The sequence below is a fragment of the Centroberyx gerrardi genome, chromosome 17 (genome assembly GCF_048128805.1).
Source record: "Centroberyx gerrardi isolate f3 chromosome 17, fCenGer3.hap1.cur.20231027, whole genome shotgun sequence".
Taxonomy (NCBI): domain Eukaryota; kingdom Metazoa; phylum Chordata; class Actinopteri; order Beryciformes; family Berycidae; genus Centroberyx; species Centroberyx gerrardi.
The window spans coordinates 5,811,870-5,831,100 of record NC_136013.1 but is presented as its reverse complement, the minus strand read 5'-3'; the positions used below and the strand labels follow the sequence as shown (position 1 = coordinate 5,831,100).

General features: G+C 44.0%; 1 protein-coding gene across 1 annotated transcript in view; it reads left to right on the top strand.

Moving 5' to 3' along the window:
* The first annotated feature begins 219 nt into the window (after positions 1–219).
* pcnx1 (pecanex 1) overlaps positions 220–19,231 on the top strand; it is a 36,696-nt gene continuing 17,684 nt past the window's right edge. Inside the window, exons 1-12 of the mRNA XM_071896863.2 lie at positions 220–520; positions 2,059–2,273; positions 4,410–4,515; positions 5,742–5,778; positions 6,736–6,801; positions 6,919–8,646; positions 10,337–10,460; positions 13,694–13,887; positions 15,269–15,362; positions 16,378–16,435; positions 17,207–17,442; positions 18,827–18,980. Coding sequence (XP_071752964.2) covers positions 368–520; positions 2,059–2,273; positions 4,410–4,515; positions 5,742–5,778; positions 6,736–6,801; positions 6,919–8,646; positions 10,337–10,460; positions 13,694–13,887; positions 15,269–15,362; positions 16,378–16,435; positions 17,207–17,442; positions 18,827–18,980 — 3,165 coding nt within the window. The 5' untranslated portion in view covers positions 220–367. The remainder of the gene's footprint in view (positions 521–2,058; positions 2,274–4,409; positions 4,516–5,741; positions 5,779–6,735; positions 6,802–6,918; positions 8,647–10,336; positions 10,461–13,693; positions 13,888–15,268; positions 15,363–16,377; positions 16,436–17,206; positions 17,443–18,826; positions 18,981–19,231) is intronic.

Genomic DNA, 19,231 nt, shown 5'->3' with positions numbered 1-19,231 from the left:
CACATTGCGTTGAGTCATGTTTAGCTTCAGCAGCCGGTGTCACACCAAACTCCAAACTCACGCATTTCATCCCAGGAGAGGAAATGAACAAAGGAAAGGAAAGGAAGGGCGATGTAGCCTATAAACTGTAGCTACGTACCGATGCCACGAAGAAGAAGTTTCTCGCAGGGCGTGGTGGGATAGGAGTCTCCTCGGTGGAGGACTGAAAACAGTGCCCCAGCTGGCTAGCTGCAGAGAAGATGGCTGCAGTGGGGATTTTCAGGCCAGTGTCTGAAAACAGAGCACCGTTTGTCATGTTGGACGACGACTAGCCTTCGTGTCACCCCGTTTATTTGGTCGGTTTGTTCGGACTCGAAGGGGATAAAACATGGGGTCGCAAACTCTCCAGATCCTGAGGCAGGGGGTCTGGGCTTCAGTCACAGGCGGGTGGTATTACGACCCCCACCAAAATACATTTGTCAACGCTTTACATCTCTACATCTGGCTGTTTCTTCTATGTTTCCCCTTCACACTTTACATGGTAAGTGTTGTTTTTGTAAAACCCTCTGTAATAGCTTTATTTAACTGTTAGGACTGTTGACAATGGAACCAAAGGCAAACAAGTCTATGTCCGTTAGCTGCCACAGGATACTAACGGTCGGTCTCTGTCTATTCTCTGGAACGGAGACAATGTAACGTTTCATGTCACCAACTAAAATACTACGAAACGTTACCATATACCCAGCTACACTGCAAAACCACCAAGCCATCGGCAGTTATTAAGAGATAAACATTATTTCGATGAGGAAATTAACAAAATAATCGGTGATTGCCTCCCCCCTAAGTGTACCATCCACCAACTAGATGGGACCAGAAGGCTCTTTTGTTTAAATTCTATATTTTTCACAATGATGCACTTATGATCAGTTAGGATATTAGACGTCCATTACCCTGAACTAGGCTGTGTTCAGTGGATTTATTTTCCCTCCCCCCCCTTATCTAGTTGTTTTCCTCCCTGTCAGTAGTGATTTGCAATATCACCAGTTTTCAGAAGCTATCAGCTGTAACTACTGTCTTTTGTAACAGCTGACTAGGATGCAACAGTACTCTGTCATTTTTAATTTCCAGGAAATAGACTGAACAGACTGTTATGATTTACTAAGTTTATTTCTCCTAGGCCTGTTTGTTTTTCTAAAGGGATACTGTGTTTACTTTTCCACAGTGATAGCATTATATAGCTTGCCCTTTAATTTGTCAAGGAAGGACTTTGTACATCAGTAGTAGTTATTGTCCAGTTATACCTGTTATTTATGGGTTGTTAGTGTGCCTGATAATTAGAACATATCTTCAAAGCATCAAATCAGTAAAGGTGATTGAGATGGGCTACAGAACCGAGTGTTAGCTTAGTGAACTGGTTTTCAAATATTAGCTAGACTCTATAAATGTACTCGGGTCAAGAAATGGCTAAATACTAACATCTATATTGAGAAGCTAATGCTCCATATCAGTTTGTGGTTTCCTTTCTATTTCTGGAGTGGGAATAAATACATTGGTCAGCTCTGTGGTTTATATTGAGCCACAGGTTTGAGTGGTGCTGGTGTTCGTAATAACAGCTAACAGATGCAGTGGATATCTCAAGGACAACGGACCCTTAGAGAATGGAGCTCAAACACCCTGTGGTAAAAATACAGTTGCCTGCTAATAATAAAGTCACAACAAGTATGTGCAATAGTAAGTCATATTTTTGTTTCAGCTATGTTTTTTACATAGTTAACGTGGCTACAATACTTGGTTGCTAGTCATTCTTTTCTACCCATTTTTGGGAAATTATGACATGTATTTTTAAAGGGAAGTTCTCTCACGGACGTTGTTGGGCTCTTCATTCACGTGGCAGGATGGCCTAGTCGTTCGATCCCCACAACACCCAGTATGTCAGCATCCACTTCTCATGTCAGAGTGTCCTTCAGCAAGACACTGAACCGCCTACCTGCTGTCTCATTGTCGGTCTGGATAACGTCAGCTTAAACGCCTAAAATCCAGTGTTTCAAAATCCATCTCTGCATGTTTCTCTAATACCAGGCCCTGCCGCCAACCATGGTGATTGTGGGAATCTACTGTGGTGTGATCGCTGCCATGTTTCTGCTGCTGAAGACGGTGAACTACCGCCTCCACCATGCCCTGGACGAGGGGGAGGTGGTTGAGCACCGGGCCAAGGAGACGGAGGGCAGCAGAGCCAGCACCGAGGGGGCTAACGATGGCAGCGTGACCCGCCGGGAGGACAGCAACGGCCCAGGGTAAGGACACGTACACGGCCTGATGATGGGTTTGACATCGGACACAGACACCCCAGGAGTGTGATGAAACAACAAAACTCCTTAGATGATGAGGCAGATACTGTATTCTGTAAAAGGCTGTGTAGGAGTTTTGCGTGTCTCCTGCTTCCTGATCAGCAGTAGTGAAGCGTCAAATGGAGCCTGTTTGTGTAGTGAGTGAAGTCATTCAAAGGTGATATAATCTAGAGTTATCTATCGGGACTGAGGTCAAAGGTTTGTCCTCTAGTGGTGACGTGCGAAAAGACACAGGCCTACTACAGGGAGAATCAATATCTTGCCTCAAAGGCTTCCAGATGAGACAGTGAAGGCCAGCTACAATGCCAGCAGTGCCAGCAAGATTTTTTTGCCTTTTTACTTGATAGACACACAGCAGAGAGAGACAGGAAAGATTGTGAGAGAGAGAGAGAGAGAGAGAGAGGTATGGCATGCAACAAAGGTCCATTCTGGATTCAAACCAAGGATGACATGCTCTGGGGAAAGTTATTTTAAAAGTCATTAGTTTCTTTGTTACATACCTTTTTAAAAAGTAGTTTAATAAAGAGTAACATTACAGAGTTACTTGTTAGAGCACTTTTGTGTTACCCACATCAAAAACATGTCACAGCATTGTTTTAAAACCCAGCGCGAGGCTACTGAAAGCCAATCCCATTTATATCAAGCGTACTTGGATTCTGTTTTGTCAATTAGCAGCATGCTGTCTGCACAGGATGCCAGGGGATTTTCACTGTTTTCTACTTTTTTATGTCCCGCTACCATGATACATGGTGTGTGGGACATTACTTCATCATGGTGGCATCTGTCTGTGTGTGTGGATACATTCTTGTAAACTCATTAACTGTAGAACAATACATGATAGAAACTTCATTCTTACACCACAGGTTCCCCCTATAGAGCAGATGACCTGATTACATTTTGGAGCACCTTGCTGCCTAAATTTGCATATTAATTAGGAAAAACAAATTTGATTAAAACTACTATAACTCCTTAATGCTTTAAGATACAGAGTTCATATTAATACTCCCCATGTGTTATGTGAAGTATGATGATGACATAGACATATTTGCTAATTAATGCATTAATGAGGTTAATTAATGACCTCATTAACATAACTGGTTGTGTTTAATGATGGTGATTATGGCAGCTCAAGTGCCTCTTGTTTTATTTGTGCTAACAAAAATGAAGCAATATGAAAGAAAAATATAAGTCACAACATTCTAATTTCAACAAGTAACTAATAATGAATTACAAAGTACAAAGTAACACATCACTCCCAAACTCTGAGTGCCAGTCCACTGTCTTTTTTTTTTATATGGAGGTCCAGTTCTCATTCACCAGGAACGAAAACCAGCGAGGTTCCAGCGTTTTACTGCCTGTGCCTCGAAGAAGTGACTCATTTTCACATTCCAGAGGGAGTGCTTAGCAGGATGCTGAGAGAAGGGAAAAGCAACAAGAAGAATGAGAGCCCTCGACCGCAGGGCCAGGGGCAGTCGCAGCTTTGCCCACACATCTGGAGTTACATTCCAGGTTGTTTGAGTTTACAGTACAGCAGACAAGCCGAGTTGAAATTGATTAAGGTGTTTTTGCACCACCACCCACTCACTTTCCCTCACTTGTCTTTTGTCCAGGCTCTGTTCACTCGCGCTGTGTGTTGCAGTTTACAGCTTTGAATGTTTGTTTTGTGGTTTGACCCGTTATGAAACATTTTTTGGCATATGGAAATGATTTATAGACAATCCCTGGCAAGTTGTTTGTTTCAACATACCGACTGGTTAAACAAGCACGTCCGGGCTAAATATAGGCCGAATGAAAGTCCACATGGATGCTTTCTTCAGTTTTTGCCCTTTCAGTAATTTTAAAATCCACATACATAATGTAAAATGCAGGCCTGTCTGTATTATAAAATGATGTGATGTGTTTTTCCGTAAATTGAGTCAGGTTGGACTGAAGGGAAGCAGAGGAATGACGTGTAACAGTACAACTGTTCTGAACAAGATGAATGATACTCATCTCTCTGTGCTGTCCATTCACATTCAAGGGAGGGAGCGCGTTGTTCATGTGCTTGGTAATTCAAGTGTGTGTGTGTGTGTGTCTAAACAGAGACCCTGGAGGGGGTATTGAGATGGCAGACTTCATCCGGGAAGAGACTCCGCCAGTGGACTGCAGTTCCAGGAACTCCTATACTGGGATGGAGTCTAACCACCAGGTAAGCAGAGGACTGCACTACCGGACACTCACTACATATTTACCGTCTTTGTTTAGTTTCATGTCACTAGTTGTCTACATTAAATGTGAGGTCCTGTTATGTTTTGTCCTGCACCTAGTATGTCTGTTTGTGTAACTGTCTTGTAATATGTCAGCACCAATTAAGCAAGACGAATGTGTGATGTACCTCGCGAATTAAAGCATGTCTCATTCTGATGCAGTACTCGTGTGCTGGATGGGCTTTTTGATGGAAACCTCTAATTAAGTCCAAATTCTCAATCTTTTCTTTCAGTATTTGCATGCTACTGTGCAAACTAATCTCAAGGATAATTCTTTATAGCCTGTAGGTTCATACATCTGAATTGTCCAGTCCAAAACCTTCAATTGTTGAAGTCACCAATTTATCTAGAGCATTATTCTGTGTATTATATCACTACTCGTGTTTCAGTGGCAAAGGAATTCCCCACTACAGGATCAATAAACTACCACTACATATTTTTTAGGACCGTCTTTTAATCTTTCCACAAATCAATTTTGGGTCCTGAGTTCTGACACCTGTCCTAAACCTCTCTTTTCCCTTTTTAGTGTAATGGTCAGTTCTGTGTGCAGTACCCACTGTAACCCAGCACAGGCACAAACATACCATTAGCATGAACCTCATATCACAATGTATTGCATATGAAGTGGATTTAAAGTTTAAAGTCCTGTGGTTTTATCAAGGCTGAAGGCGAGGAAAGAAGTGTGTGTGTTTGTGTTTGGTGGTGTTTGTGTGTAGAGGGTCTTTTCATTAGGCATGATACTCACATAGCTTGCTGTCAGCAGTTATCTCCTTTAATATTCAACGTTATTTAGCTGTTTTATTCTGTGAGATATATTTAACCTCTGAATCCCCATGGGTGCAGTGTTCTGCGTCTTTGTACTGCGTGTCCTTGAGTCGCTAATCAGCCAGCATGTTCTGCTCAGCTGCTGTGTACCCACTAGGAAGAGAAGCCAAAACTTATCTCTATGATGACAGTGAAGAGGCGAAGGCTGTTTGTAATACACAAATAGTATTTTCTCTGGACGTGATCTCCCATAATGATCACACGCCTCGTCAATTTGTCCTTTTTGAAGATTTTCTTCTTGAAATCGCTTTTGAAAATGTGAACACCTGTTGAGGGATTGCACAAAGACATGAGATTTTCAAAAAAAACATGCCTTGACTTTTCTTTCTCTTGTGATTTTTAGGTTGCATCCACCCGTGGAGGAGCAACGACAGCCAAAGGTAACTATGACCACCTACTGACATGCCTTGTATACCTGAATCCACTTTCTCTGCCCTTGCAACTCCATCAATTTTAAAGTGAAAAGAATTGACAGCTCATTACACTTCAGTTTTCATTTTACTATTCCTGTATTGCAAACTTCTCTGCAACCCTGTGGTGCGTTCATTTTGCGGGATCACCGCATCCTTGTCCATGATAGCCCCAGCTGCCCAGGAGATGTGGTCTGACTCAGCGTTACTGTGACCTCCCCAGTCACACCAAGATGAGGCAGCTTTAGAAATAGTCAAGCACTGCTGCGTTTGAAAAAAAAAAGCAATACACTGTAAGCCCCAGCATGGGAGCCATTCTCCAGGAGCTTTTTATTGAAAGACTGAGAAGAAGACAATAAATGAACTTGCAGTTTTGCTATGGGTCCATTGTGCTGAGTGTTAGAGCAAGGCGGCTGCATTGTCTGAATAATTCAGCGAGTCCGCTCGATGCCATTCTAATTAGCTGGCAGTTTCTGATGACGGGAAGTGGTCTGAAGTGGGACAAGGGCTCTGCTGGGGTTTAGCTTTTTAATCTCCTCCCCTTGAGGGTTTCCATCCACTCAGACTGTCCATCACACATTCCCAGGAAGTCATGACCACATTGAAAAAGACTTTTGCAATATTTGAGATACATTTATTGCAGAGAGCACAATCCTAAACAGCTACAGGTTTGCTCAAAGGTTAGCTTGAACAACCATCAGCATATCACAGCAGTCCATTCAGGATCGCTCATTGGTCCACTGTATTTACTTTTACCACACATATAACTTTCACCACCTCTCAGAAGTAGCAGTGTCTTTTTTATTTTTATTTTATTTTACTCTGTAGAAGCCAGTTATGTGTGGGTGTCCAGAGAAAGGGGGTGTGAATGTTTTAATAAGTGATGAAACTTGTCATCTCTTCATCACTCTCTTCCTATCTCTGCAGGAGATGTGGGGAAGACCTCAGATGACATCAGTTTGACTCTGGTTGAGAGCTGCAGCCATGATCATGGTAAAAACGCATGGCTTTCACTTGCAAACAAAAAGCCTTGTTACTTGAATGTGTTGTGAATGGCTCTGACATTTGTTTTCAACATCCCCTTTGATTTCTTTCTTTCCATCCACACAGACTTGTTATCAGACCCAAAGATGTACTGCCTTGTTTCCAACGACTCCTTCGCCTCCATGCAGCCCTCCACCTCCTTGGGTCCCTCAGAGCTGAGCAGGGAGCCCGCCGACCTCTGTAGCTCTGCTGCTCATCACTTCAGCCAATCACACTCCTGTGACACAGAGGTGACCACTCATGCATCCTTGCAATCTCAGACCTTTAGGAAGGAGCTCCGTTCTCGGGGCCTGCCTCGCACCTCCAGCTCTGCAGGTTCTGCTTTCCCTGACCCGTCTCTGCCAGACTTTGGTCTGTACCCTCCACCCAGGAGAGGTGGCCTTGATCCTGTGTGTGAGCTGGACACTGCCAGGCCCCACAGGGCAGGGCTGTGTGACAGAGAGGGGGCTGAGCGGCTGTACCAGCAGGACCAGGCTGTGGCCTCGACCTCTGGAATGGAGTGCTACAGGCACCAGGAGTCACGCAGAATAGCCCGCTCAGCCTCCCGGGAGGCAGGGGAAGGTAGCTCAGGTCTGTACCAGGTGGAGGTGGGTGGTGGGGGGAAAGGGTCTGGTGGAGGAGGGAAGTCCCAGGGAGGGGAGCGCAGCGCTGACAGCCTGAGGAGCCTGAGCACTCGCAGTAGCGGCTCCACTGAGAGCTACTGCAGTGGCACAGACAGAGACACCAACAGTACTGTCAGCAGCTTCCACAGCGAACAGACCAGCTCTACGCACGTGGAGAGCCTGCTCTCGCTTTCAGGGGACGAGCGTGCGCGGGACAGGGGAGATGCTGCCTCTGTGCCTGCGGACGGCAGGACTTCTAGCCTCGGCAGCGTTAGCTCTCGAGGTCTCAGCATCCTACCTTCCAGGGAGGCCAATAAGAACCCTCATGCCAACGAGCTGACTGCCAAACAACCTGCCGACACACCGTCCTCTGCAGCCCAAGAACTGGCGGAGCCTTGCAGCTGCCAGGATGAGCCCGGCACCAGGACGAGTGCTGATGGCTCAACTGGCGTAGCTGCTAGGGAGCAGGAGACGGAGAAAGACGACGTGCGACCAAAGTCAGCCATCCTTGTCCAGAGGACTTCTTCCTCGTCGGCAGGGCGCAGCGGACGGCGGCGGACTGGCAAGAAACGGGCGAGCAGCTTTGATGCCAGTCGTCACCGGGACTATGTGTCGTTGCGTGGTATGGCCAAGCCTCGCAGCGCCGTGTTCGCCGGGGGTGGAGAGGAGGACTCGAGCGACCAGAGTGAACTCAGTTGCGCCTCCAGTCTCCACTCCACCCACCACCTCAGCACAGACAGTTCCTCTAGCACCACTTCCCACTCCTGCCACTCACCTGAGGGCCGCTACCGGGCCCTGAAAGCCAAGCACACCGCAGCCAACGCAGCCTCCTCCTCCTCCGCAGTGAAAGGTGCGGCGGGAGCTGAGGGAGGGGGCCGGGCCGGAGGGAAGCGCCGCACCTCCCGCCGCACTCCCAGCACAGGCAGTGCCAAAACACACGCCAGAGTATTGAGTTTGGACAGTGGCACGGCTGCCTGCCTTAATGACCCCAACCGCCTGGGAGCCCCAGCCGGGCCTCGGCCCCTCACCACCTCCAAGTCGGACCTGGAAGCCAAAGAGGGGGAGGTTCTGGATGCGGCGTCCCTCCTGGGCCGGGCCTCCCAGCTGGAGTCGGTGACCCGCTCCAGAAACAGTCTGCCCAACCAGGCAGCCTTCACTGAGCCTCAGGATGCCACTGCTGGCTCCCTGCGGGGTACGTACCACACACAAGACATACACACATTCTGTCTGGTTTACTACCAATGTTTGATGACAAGGAAAGCCCACATTTTATCTTGTCAACATAGGGACTTTAAAGTGCATGGGGAGAAATTAAATGTGTAACATTGTAGTTAACTTCCTTCCAAAGGTACAGGTACACTGATCACTCCAGTTGATTTGATATATGCTGATATGTATTTTGTGGATTGTAGGCAAAAATGTTGACCGTACTGATATGGTTCCAGATAGAGTATAGGCAATACTATTACGCTAATGTCTGTTGGTTTGTTATTTTTGCTTGTGTTGCAGGTTAGCATTGTTTAGTGATAACTGAATTAGGCCTAGGTGGCGTATAGTGCATGTGATTTCAGAGTGGTGGTTCCTTCACTGCCTGCCTTGATATAGATGGCATACTTTTATTGGAAGCCCTTTAGTCACCACACTGTACATCATGCCTGCTTCACTGGATGGCTGTGTTCTGTCATATTAGCAGGAGCATGGTGACACAGATTTGGGCCTGGTTTGGGTGTAGCCCAGACCTTAGGCTCGCTCCATTGTTGCCTTTGTGCGTGTGCCTGCATAAGAGATGTTGTCTGCCTCGGTGTAACCATGGTGAGTTTCCATGGAGTGACAGTCCTTACCCAAGCACAGTGTTCCCTGTGTTGATCACTATTAGCATGATGGGACAGTGTGTGCTTTGTGCTGAGGTTAGACAAACAGCAGCTCTCTGATTAGTGTCATCCACTAGTGAGTCTAATAGGCATTCCTTCCCTCCACATTCTTATAAGTTGCAGGCTAATATCTTGTATTTTCACTGGGTTACTGTCTTTGGCTTCTGTGTATTACGGACATATTTTCAAGAGTCTTGGTGTTGATTGTTTCTTGGCTCCCTAGAGTGTACACCTCTTCAGATATATTGGAGGTGGCGTGTGCCTGGACTTGCCTTCCAGGGTTTGCAGCAAAAGATTGAGAAGAAGAGTGTTTTGATTCTAGGTTGGTTCAGGAGGGAAGTAGCCAAGGTTCTCATCTGACCCCCACTGTCTTGATTTGTATTAAACTGGCTACAAGCCAGCTGCGCCACACAGTCAATTCCATATTGGTGCATTCAGTGGCGTTAAAAACTAGCTGACATAGCAGCTATTGGTTGAAGCTGTCAATTGTGGTTATCAAGAGGGAATTTGCTGGACTAGGGTGATGCTGATAAATGTGCCATTCCTGAAGTCACTCCGGTCTCATATCAGTTGCGTTGAAGAGTTCATTTTCAAAATGTTATATATCAATTTTTGAAAAAGAAACATTTCCTGAAGTTAATCATTTATTATCTACAGTAGAGATCCAGTCTGTTAAAGAACCAAGGGCTTGGTTACCTACTATCATTAAAACCAATACCATAATTTGTTTTTAATGCTGTACCGTCAATCATTTTGTAAGAGATGTCACTTTTTTCAAATGGTTGATCTCATTTTGGAATGAAACTCTTCTGTAGTAGACTGAAGTTCAGGGAGTGGAAGTTGGAACTGTTGTCACTTTGCTTTTGAAATCTAGCGTGTGTTACCCACCATACTGTATGGAAATATCGCCTCCTACTGATGTCCCAGTAAAGCTCAGTCATGTTGCTCTCAAAGAAGCGAAAGGCAGCCACGCTGACTGGCCAATCATGTCTCTCGCCACGACAGCCCCAGGGAGCGAGGAGACGGTCATATTTCGGCGCGAGCGTAGCACGTTTCGTCGACAGGCGGTGCGGCGGCGGCACAACGCGGGGAGTAACCCCACGCCCCCCACCTCCCTCATCGGATCTCCTCTCAGGTACGCCGTGCATGGAGCAGGGAGTCGGACTGGGGTTTCTGTAAGGTTCTGGTTGTGTTGTCTGGTATGAGCATGTTACCAGGCACCACCCTTTTCCATCCCACATCAACAGTCACTTTACCATTCCAACTTCTGACACTAATGTCACCAATCTTCTGCTTTGCATGCCGGGACACTGCATGACATCTTCTATCATAGCATGAGTGTCTCCACTCTGCATTTGATGCCTTTCCTCCTCCTTTTCTTAAGGCTTTTCACTCTGTTCATCCCGTTATCTCACCATCTAATCTTTTAAATTCCCATTTTGCGCATGGATCACAGAATAGAGTCCTCACAAACCCATAGACACGAGGCTGCGAGGTCTAATCTTCTTGGCTGGCATACCGTCACCTCTCAGAAGTGCGCATGGTACGTTCAATAATACAAAGCGTTCTCCTGTATCACATTACACTGCCCTTCTCAGAGACCTCTCGGAGGGGAGCGATGTCGATGATATTGATCATTGTAAAAATCTAAGCTTTAAGTCAGCTGCTTCTCCCCAAGAGGAGTGCTGTGTTTTTGTTGTTTTTAATGGCGAGTGTCCCTGGCTGCCCATTAACAGGAGAGCCCAGCCTTTTACACCATATTTTTAATTTTCACATAAGGTCAAAGCAATAATTTACAGAGGTGTGATGTTTCAGGACTTCCAGGTGTTTTTTTAATTTTAGTTTTAACATAAATTCCCATTTATTTCTAATGGGCATTTTCCTGACTTTTTCTTGTTTTTGCTCTCGCCTCGCTACACCATTTATAAATGTCTGGTTGGGCGTGTCTCTACGATCCTCATTAGTCCATTTACTATCCCTATATCTGGGATCTAACCTTGAAGGCCTAAGTCATCCTTGGACATAAGCCAAAGGAGTTGTGTTCTAATCCTTGCTGTCCAAGATGACAGTGACCTGGCATGATTGATTGCTACCTCGCAGAATACTTCAAATGAATCGTCACTCCTGAGGCTGTGGCCTGTTTAGAGAGACACGTTACGTGGTATTTTAAGTGCTGTTACATTCTTAAAAGAACAAAAAATGCGTAAAGCAGAATTTTCATGTTCCACTGGTCTTATGCTGTGGATGGACACTGGATGGACACATTTGGTTCCTGTGAGGTCCGTGTACCTCCTCCATTTTTGTTTTAAAACTGCCAACAGCTATTCACCTCTAGCCAAGCCTCTACTTTTCTCTGCATCCCCCCTGCAAGGTCACATTTCCAAATGCTGAGCCTCAAAAAATGTTAAGCAAGGAAAACAAGCGTGCAGCCTGCCAGGGGTCAATAAACTTGCAAAATGCAAGACCGTTCCCCCTTCCACTCATCCCTCCACCTTCTGCCAAACCTCTCCCATCTCTTAACTCCAAATGTTTGTATGACCTTCTCAGGGAAAAACTGGAGACTAAACCTGCCTCAACTCTGTTTACCCACCTTTTGCTTTGTCAAACAGTTTTATGATTGCTCGTTAAAGTCATAATAAGAATGGAGACCACACGGTTAAGTATGATCAACCGTTGTTTTAAATTATCAAAACAAACTATAAACTTAAACCTTAAAGCGGAAGGGATTTGTATGTTAGTATGTCATTGACAAAAAGCAGTGTTTTTTTGTATTAAATTAGTGGTTCATTGTATGTTACTGTGTGGTTTCCATTCTTGACAAGCAGTCATAACACCCACCTTTTTCAAGCTGACACAATAGTATTCATGGTAATGCAGACTGTGTCAGACTGTAGGTTATATAAAAATAAGAAATAAAAAACAAAAACTGCAATACTATTCAGAAAATCTAATTGTGTCTGTATTGGTGGCTGTTTGGCGGTAGACTGGAGGTCATTACCCACATTTTCATGTATCACTACATCACTGCTTCGCCCCTGCCCGTCTGACAGCTATGGTCTTATATCCCTGGCAAATCCTCCTAATTCACTCATCCACCAGTGGTGTAATTTATCAGCTTCATGGTGAATTATCTTTCTCTGAAATTCGAGTTGACTTCCGTTAGTTTCATCCCCTATGTGTGGAAAACCCTTTACTTGCAGCTTCTCTGATCATGTTCCCCTGTCCACACTGCTATATAATACTCCATTCTATCTTAGCACTAACTTAGGTTCCTCTGCAAGTGTACTTTTCCCTCTTCATTTTTTGCATAGTCTGTCTCCTAAACCTTTCCACGAGGGAAAACATGCACATCACCATGCTTTACTCCTAAGAGTGTTCCTGGTATCAGCCGAACTCCCAGGTTTTAATCATCGAAAAGATGAAGAGCAAAGTTCCATGTGCACCAAGTCACTTCTGCACCTGTGGGACTTTCTTGTATATCTTTTGGATGCCTCTGAAACCCTTCCTCAAACACCTCATATAGAGGCTTTGCAGTTGCGTGACAAATATCCAAGCAAACATGGCTGGCGCCATAATGGAGGTCCAATTGCTCTGTGTGAAAATAACGGCTAAATATGTAACAACCGGGCAAGAAAAAGACAGATACCTGAATAAAATTGGTAGGCCAGTTGAGTAACATTTTAAGTAAAAGTGAATAGTCTGATAAGGTACATTTGTTTCCAAATTTAGGTTACTATAACACTGAAGCCCTAACCTCTACTCCAAATCACTACAAGTTGTAATTTGCGAAGAGTCAGCTCAGTTAACCTGAACAAACAGTTGGCTTTTGGCTTTGATAGCTCAATAACTAGCCAGCAGGCTAATTTACAGACAATACACAGCAACCAATGTTCATGTTAACATGCAACTACTAGCCACTAGTTACTCTAGCTTCTACTAGATACTTTAGCTAGTGTGCAAATCAGATATGTTTACAACAAGATGGTGATGGTTAGCTGACCAGATGCTATGATTTGCTAGCTAACAAGCTGATATTATCTAAACTCTCAAATATTCTCAAATATTGATTGCCAAAATTATGAAGTCCTAGTCAAAAAGAGAAGTTACACAGAAATGAACCATCATGTTGTTTCAGTTCTGTTAACACGGCCAGGTCGTAAATTTAGAAAGTCAGCTGTTCACAGCCATTGTTGCCCAAGAGCTGAGGACCTCCACTATGGCCGCCAGCGTATGTGTTACATCACCTGAAAGCCCTCTATTGTGAAATTGCCTCTGTCTCGTCATGTTTCCTCCCCCTGTGATGATGTTGTATACCAATCCCCCCCTCCTCCTTCTCATTTCCTCCCCTTCTCCCCTCTCCCCCAACAGTCTTCAGGAGGCTCTCAGCCAGGCCTCCCAGCCTTCTACTTCCCAGGTGAAAAGTCAGCCATCCAGAACCCCATCCCAGGTGACCGTGCTGAGCGCGAGCGCCTCCCTGCTGGCCAGGAATGGAAGCGCGCACCTGGAGGGTTCTCAGGACAAGGCCTCGACCGTTGGCGCTACCAGCCTGCAGGATGACTTCGGTAGGGAGGCATGAAGAGAGCAGAGATGTTAGGGCGAAAGATGGGATGAGAGGGAAAGGGAAGAGTGTTGGATTGGCAGTTTGTGGGGAAGTCGGTGCATGTGACAGTTGTGAATGTCATGAAATCATATGACTCCTATTTTTGGCTTCATTGTATTTTTGTATGTTTTGGGAGTGACAGTTGCTACAGTGGCTTTGATGGTTTGGAATTGCTTGGACAGAACTGGTCACAAATATGACTGTTGCAATCAGTCATAGCAGCGTGCAATTATCCACGGTCGGCGGACTGTCGCAATCAGTCAAAGCCGTGTGCAATTATCCACGCTCCATTTATCTATGTCTGTGATATTGTGTCTGCAGCCAATACTTGACCTCGATTGGATGTGCGTGCTCCCCTTCGGTCACGGCATAGCGCATCCCTTCTCCCCATGCTGAAGACGGTGTTTTGCAGATTGCTGTTGATGACTATACATAAAACTAACACACACATGCTTAAGATGTCAATGAACATAATATTTGTGTGTAAATAGAGGCTTTGTTAGTCAAGAGTTGTTTTACGCCCTTCCTCTGAACCAATGGTAAATGGATTACCACTCCTACTCATAACACGGCCTGGAGCAGATTGTCGTTGTGAGAAAGCTGACGTGACCTGATGTGAATGTGCTTGTCTGCACTTGTGATTTCAGGACGTTGATGATGTTTTTCTTTATCTGCATCTGATTTTACTGCTTTGACAATTGCTAGGTTTTCATGCACACCAATACATTGATCTCAGTGTGATTATGTGAATACTGTGATTGAGATGTGGGTCAATTGAACACCTGATTCCTGAACTATGTCACCTCAATTAAGGTTACATTCAGAATATTAAACCTGTGATCTGTGAGGCACTGTGTAGTAAGCTCTGTGGACTAATGTGATAATCGATGCCTTCGAGCATCGAGCATTATTTGGACATACTTCAAGTAAGCCTCTCCATCTGTGGTTTCACGAGTTAGTTATTAAGCATTATAGCTACTGTATTTTTATCTGGCCTTCATACCTTGAGGCTCATCACTGGATAAATTGCAATAAAGTTCCACTGACGCAACAGAAATACAATGGGAGCAACATGACAGGCAGGAAATGACTGACGTTGCTTGTAGCCTCTAGGGGAGGAGGCTCATTCACTCAATAATCCAATTATCCAAGATAAACATGGCAATATTAACAAAGCCTTCTGTTTCTCTGCATGTAAACATCTATCTTAATCAAATTATTCCAACAATCAAAGTCGGGGCGATAGATTGCTGTGTGCATATAAACACAGCCTATGTTTGTCGCTCTGTGCTTGTGGTTTCAGAGGACTGACCATGCTTGTCTCTCTCTGCTTGGGTTTTCAGGAAAGCTCACTCCCTCCTTGTACGAGGCAGGCGGTTGTGACATGTCCTTGGTCAATTTTGAACCTGCAACCAGACGAGCCTCCAATAACATATGGTTAGTGTCAAACAGCTAGTATAATCTTTATTTGTTTAGAGGGCTTTCAGATGACGTAACACACCCTCTGGCAGCTATACTGGAGGAGGAAACAGTGGCTGTGAACAGCTGAATGTGTTTATAAACATACAACTTGGCTGTCTGAAAGAATTGAATAGACATGGTTGTTAATATGTGCTGTTTTTGACTTGGAACTGATCGTTTCATCACTGATACATCTGGTTAATTTTGTGTTTAGATAGTGTCAGTTAGATGGCAAGCTAGCCATAGTATCTGGCCAGCTAACCATCACTGTCTTGTAAACACATCGAACGAGTAGAAGATAGCATTAGTAGTGCCTAGTTACATATTAACATTAACATCAGTTGCTTTGCTATATTAGCCGCTGGCTAGTTAGCAAGTTAACAATGCCAAAAAAAGGCAGTTGACTGTGTCGCAGAAACCTAAATTTGGAAATAAGTCTACCCTACCTGACTATTTTACTTTTATTTATAACGTTACTGAATTGATCTACAACCACACCACAACAATCTTTTTCAGGAATCTCTCTTTTTCTAGTCTGGTTGTTAAATATTTAGAAATTATTTACACAAGGCATGGTTGCTAGGAGATTTGAGATGCAACTACAGAGCCTTTATAGCATTTTTCAAAACAGAATTACAAAGTGGCTTGCGGACAACAAAATAATAATAATAATAAATATAAAAAATAAATAAATAAAAATAATAAATAATAATAATAATAAAAATAAAATAAAATCATAAAAGAATAAAATAACAAAAATCAGAATAACAATGATGAATGGAAGCAGTAAGATAAACGGCAAAAATACCAGACATGAATTAAAAACTGAGCTATAGAAGAATAAAACAGTAAAAAAAACAATGTGAAAGCAAAGCAAATATTGGCCATTTTGTTTGTGGTCGCCATGTTATAAATCATGATTTAATACAGTGAGTGCAGCAGATGCTTTCCCGTCATCAATAGTCTCCTTTTATCCTCTGACGCCCTGCAGGGACACAGACTCCCACCTCTCCAGTTCTACCTCAGTTCGCTTCTACCCTCATGACCTGGTGAGTAGCCAACCAATGAGCTGCTGTTTACATGTCTGGAGGCTGTGTGTGTGTGTGTGAGAGCGAGAGAGAGAGCTGGAGACAGAAAGAGAGACAGAAGACCTATAGACAGAGACAGAGAGAGAGTGTGTGTTTGAGTGTGTACTTGCACGTGTGTGTGTGAGAGTGACTTGGTGAATGTTTGCATATTTGTGTGTACATAGCCGAATATTTGCATTCCATGTACATACAGTATTTTCATCTTTATGACTGTTAGTTTGAATAATTTGTTTTCGTGCATTGCACCTCTCCTTTTTCTAGTCCTTCCTGGTTACCTCAGACCAAAAACAAACCCTATTACACCAATTTTAAAATCACTATAGTGGCTCCCAATCCAGAATCAATTTTAAAAATCCTTTATTGGATTTTAAATCTCTCAACAGCCTGGCACCTACATACTTATTTGATATGCTTGTTCCATATGAGCCAGATAGATGACTTAGATCATCTGCCGCTGGCCTTTTAACCATTCCTACAGTGAGAACCAAGACGGCTGGGGAGACAGCGTGTATCCTGTGGAACAGACTTTCACCTAATCTCAGAAACACTGAAAGTCTAGATGGCTTTTAGAGAAAAGGATTTATGCTTTTACATTTTATACTTATACTGTCAACTGTTTTATGTCTGGGTTTTTTTTAACAGTTCTGTTTGTAAAGCACTTTGAGTGGCATCACCGTATGAAACGCGGTTTGTAAATAAATTTGACTGGACTTAGCTCTGACCCTGGGGCAGCTCTCCCTCCCTCAGATCCGTCTGAACCGTCTGCTGACGATGGACCCAGAGCTGCTGGAGCAGCAGGACGGAGATCTGAGCCCGGAGCTCCAGGACGCGCCGCTGGGCCAGGAGGACCCTGCGGCCGCCGCCGCTGCCGCCGGCAAGGCCAGGCAGTACTACCGCTTCTGGCTGATGCCCTACCTGTGGGTCGGCCTGCACTTTGACCGGCTCACCCTGCTGGCACTATTTGACAGGTAGGGTGCTGGCACTCAGCTAACAACGTCATTTTTAATTTAGTTTTTTACAAGGCAATTTAGCATTTTGGCGGCCCCAAGTGGCAGTGTTAGATAAGTGTTTGAATTTTTGAAACTTTGAAGGACTTCATTACCCAAAAATCATGTGACGCCAGTAATGCTGCGTTCATGTCACAACTTTACACACATTTAACTTACTTTGAACTTACTTTAAAATCAACCTTAAGGCATCCTGGTGGCACCTGCCGTGTAGCCGAGGCATTCTGGGCTCGGATCCGGCCCGGGACCTTTGTCGCATGTCGTCTCCTGCTCCCAATCCCTCCCTGCTCTTCTCTATTTCAGCCCCAAGTTGTTATTTAGACTTATAAGACGGGTGTATTTGTACATTACAATCTTGCCTGGTGCAGCATTAACCTTTTATTTATCTAGGTTAGTTGAGATTAAGGACAGGCTAAGATGGCAGCAGCATAATCAGTTACAGACATAAACGGTAGGAGAGAGAAATCGGAGACGGTGGCATACTTTTAGAACAACCAGTTTGATTAAAGCATTGATAATTCCTGGGAGATTCACCTTCCGAACAACCCCTTTAAACTCGCTAAGATGAATCGGTTCCTTAAGTTTCAAATTTCCCTACTGGGTATTCAAGGCAGAGGAGAATGAAGGCTTTTGTACCCGCTTCTGTCTGAGCTGTAGAGACAATAATGGGACATTCAACAGAAATTACTCCTGAGGTTATACTGTCCTCCTGTATGTGAATTTTAGATATCATCTTTGTCCAGATGAAACATTGTGTTCCTCAAAAGTCAACTTTTGAGGAATTTGGGAGAAACTGACTTTTTTGGGGATTTTAGCAATGCAATATTTGAAATTTGAAATTGTCACCGGGTCATAAAACATGTTCCATTTATGTCCGCTAAATAAAACAAAACAATTTACCAAAAAACGCGCTCAACCCTCAGTTATTTATATGGGTGCTGAATCCTCAAAAAATGTGTAACGAAATACTCGAGAACAGCACTCCAATTAATTAATTTATATTTATTGCCGCACAGACGTTTCGGGCAAGACGCCCTTCTTCAGTGCGCTTTTTAGGCAAACAAAAACAAAAAGCTAAATAAAACAACCATAGCAAATGTGGATATTGGATTTTTATGGGACTCAAAATATTTGTCCCATTATCTTTTTCACTGTTGGGCAGGTGACCATCAGCAATTACAGTATGATGCATGTCCGGCTCTTTGTTAAGGAGAAAGTTTATTTTTTTCAGATTGACATACTGGATCGTCTATAATTTAGGGATATTGAACGATGCTTTTCAGGAATGATTTTTTTGGATATTTACTGTTTGGAAAATTAACTAACTTTTCCCACTGTGTGACAGGAACCGTGAGGTTTTAGAGAATGTGCTGGCGATAGTGCTGGCCGTCCTGGTGGCCTTCCTGGGATCAGTGCTGCTTGTCCTCGGCTTCTTCACTGACATCTGGGTCTTTCAGTTCTGCCTCGTCATTGCAAGTTGCCAATACTCCTTACTCAAGGTGAATACCTCAATTAACACACAGTTGTTAGATCTGACCTCAAAAGAGAGGAGAGAGAGAGAGTCATTGTTATATTTAATGTAATCTGATTTTTTGTTGGGACACATGATAACAGTTTTCAAAGGTTGGTATACCTTAAAGGGATTCTTGATGCTTTGGGCACAAAAAAGATTTCATATTTTACCTCCTCTGAACTGCCTGTAACAGTAATAGGAGTAATATTTCTTTTTTATTAGAGGTAAGTCAGGATA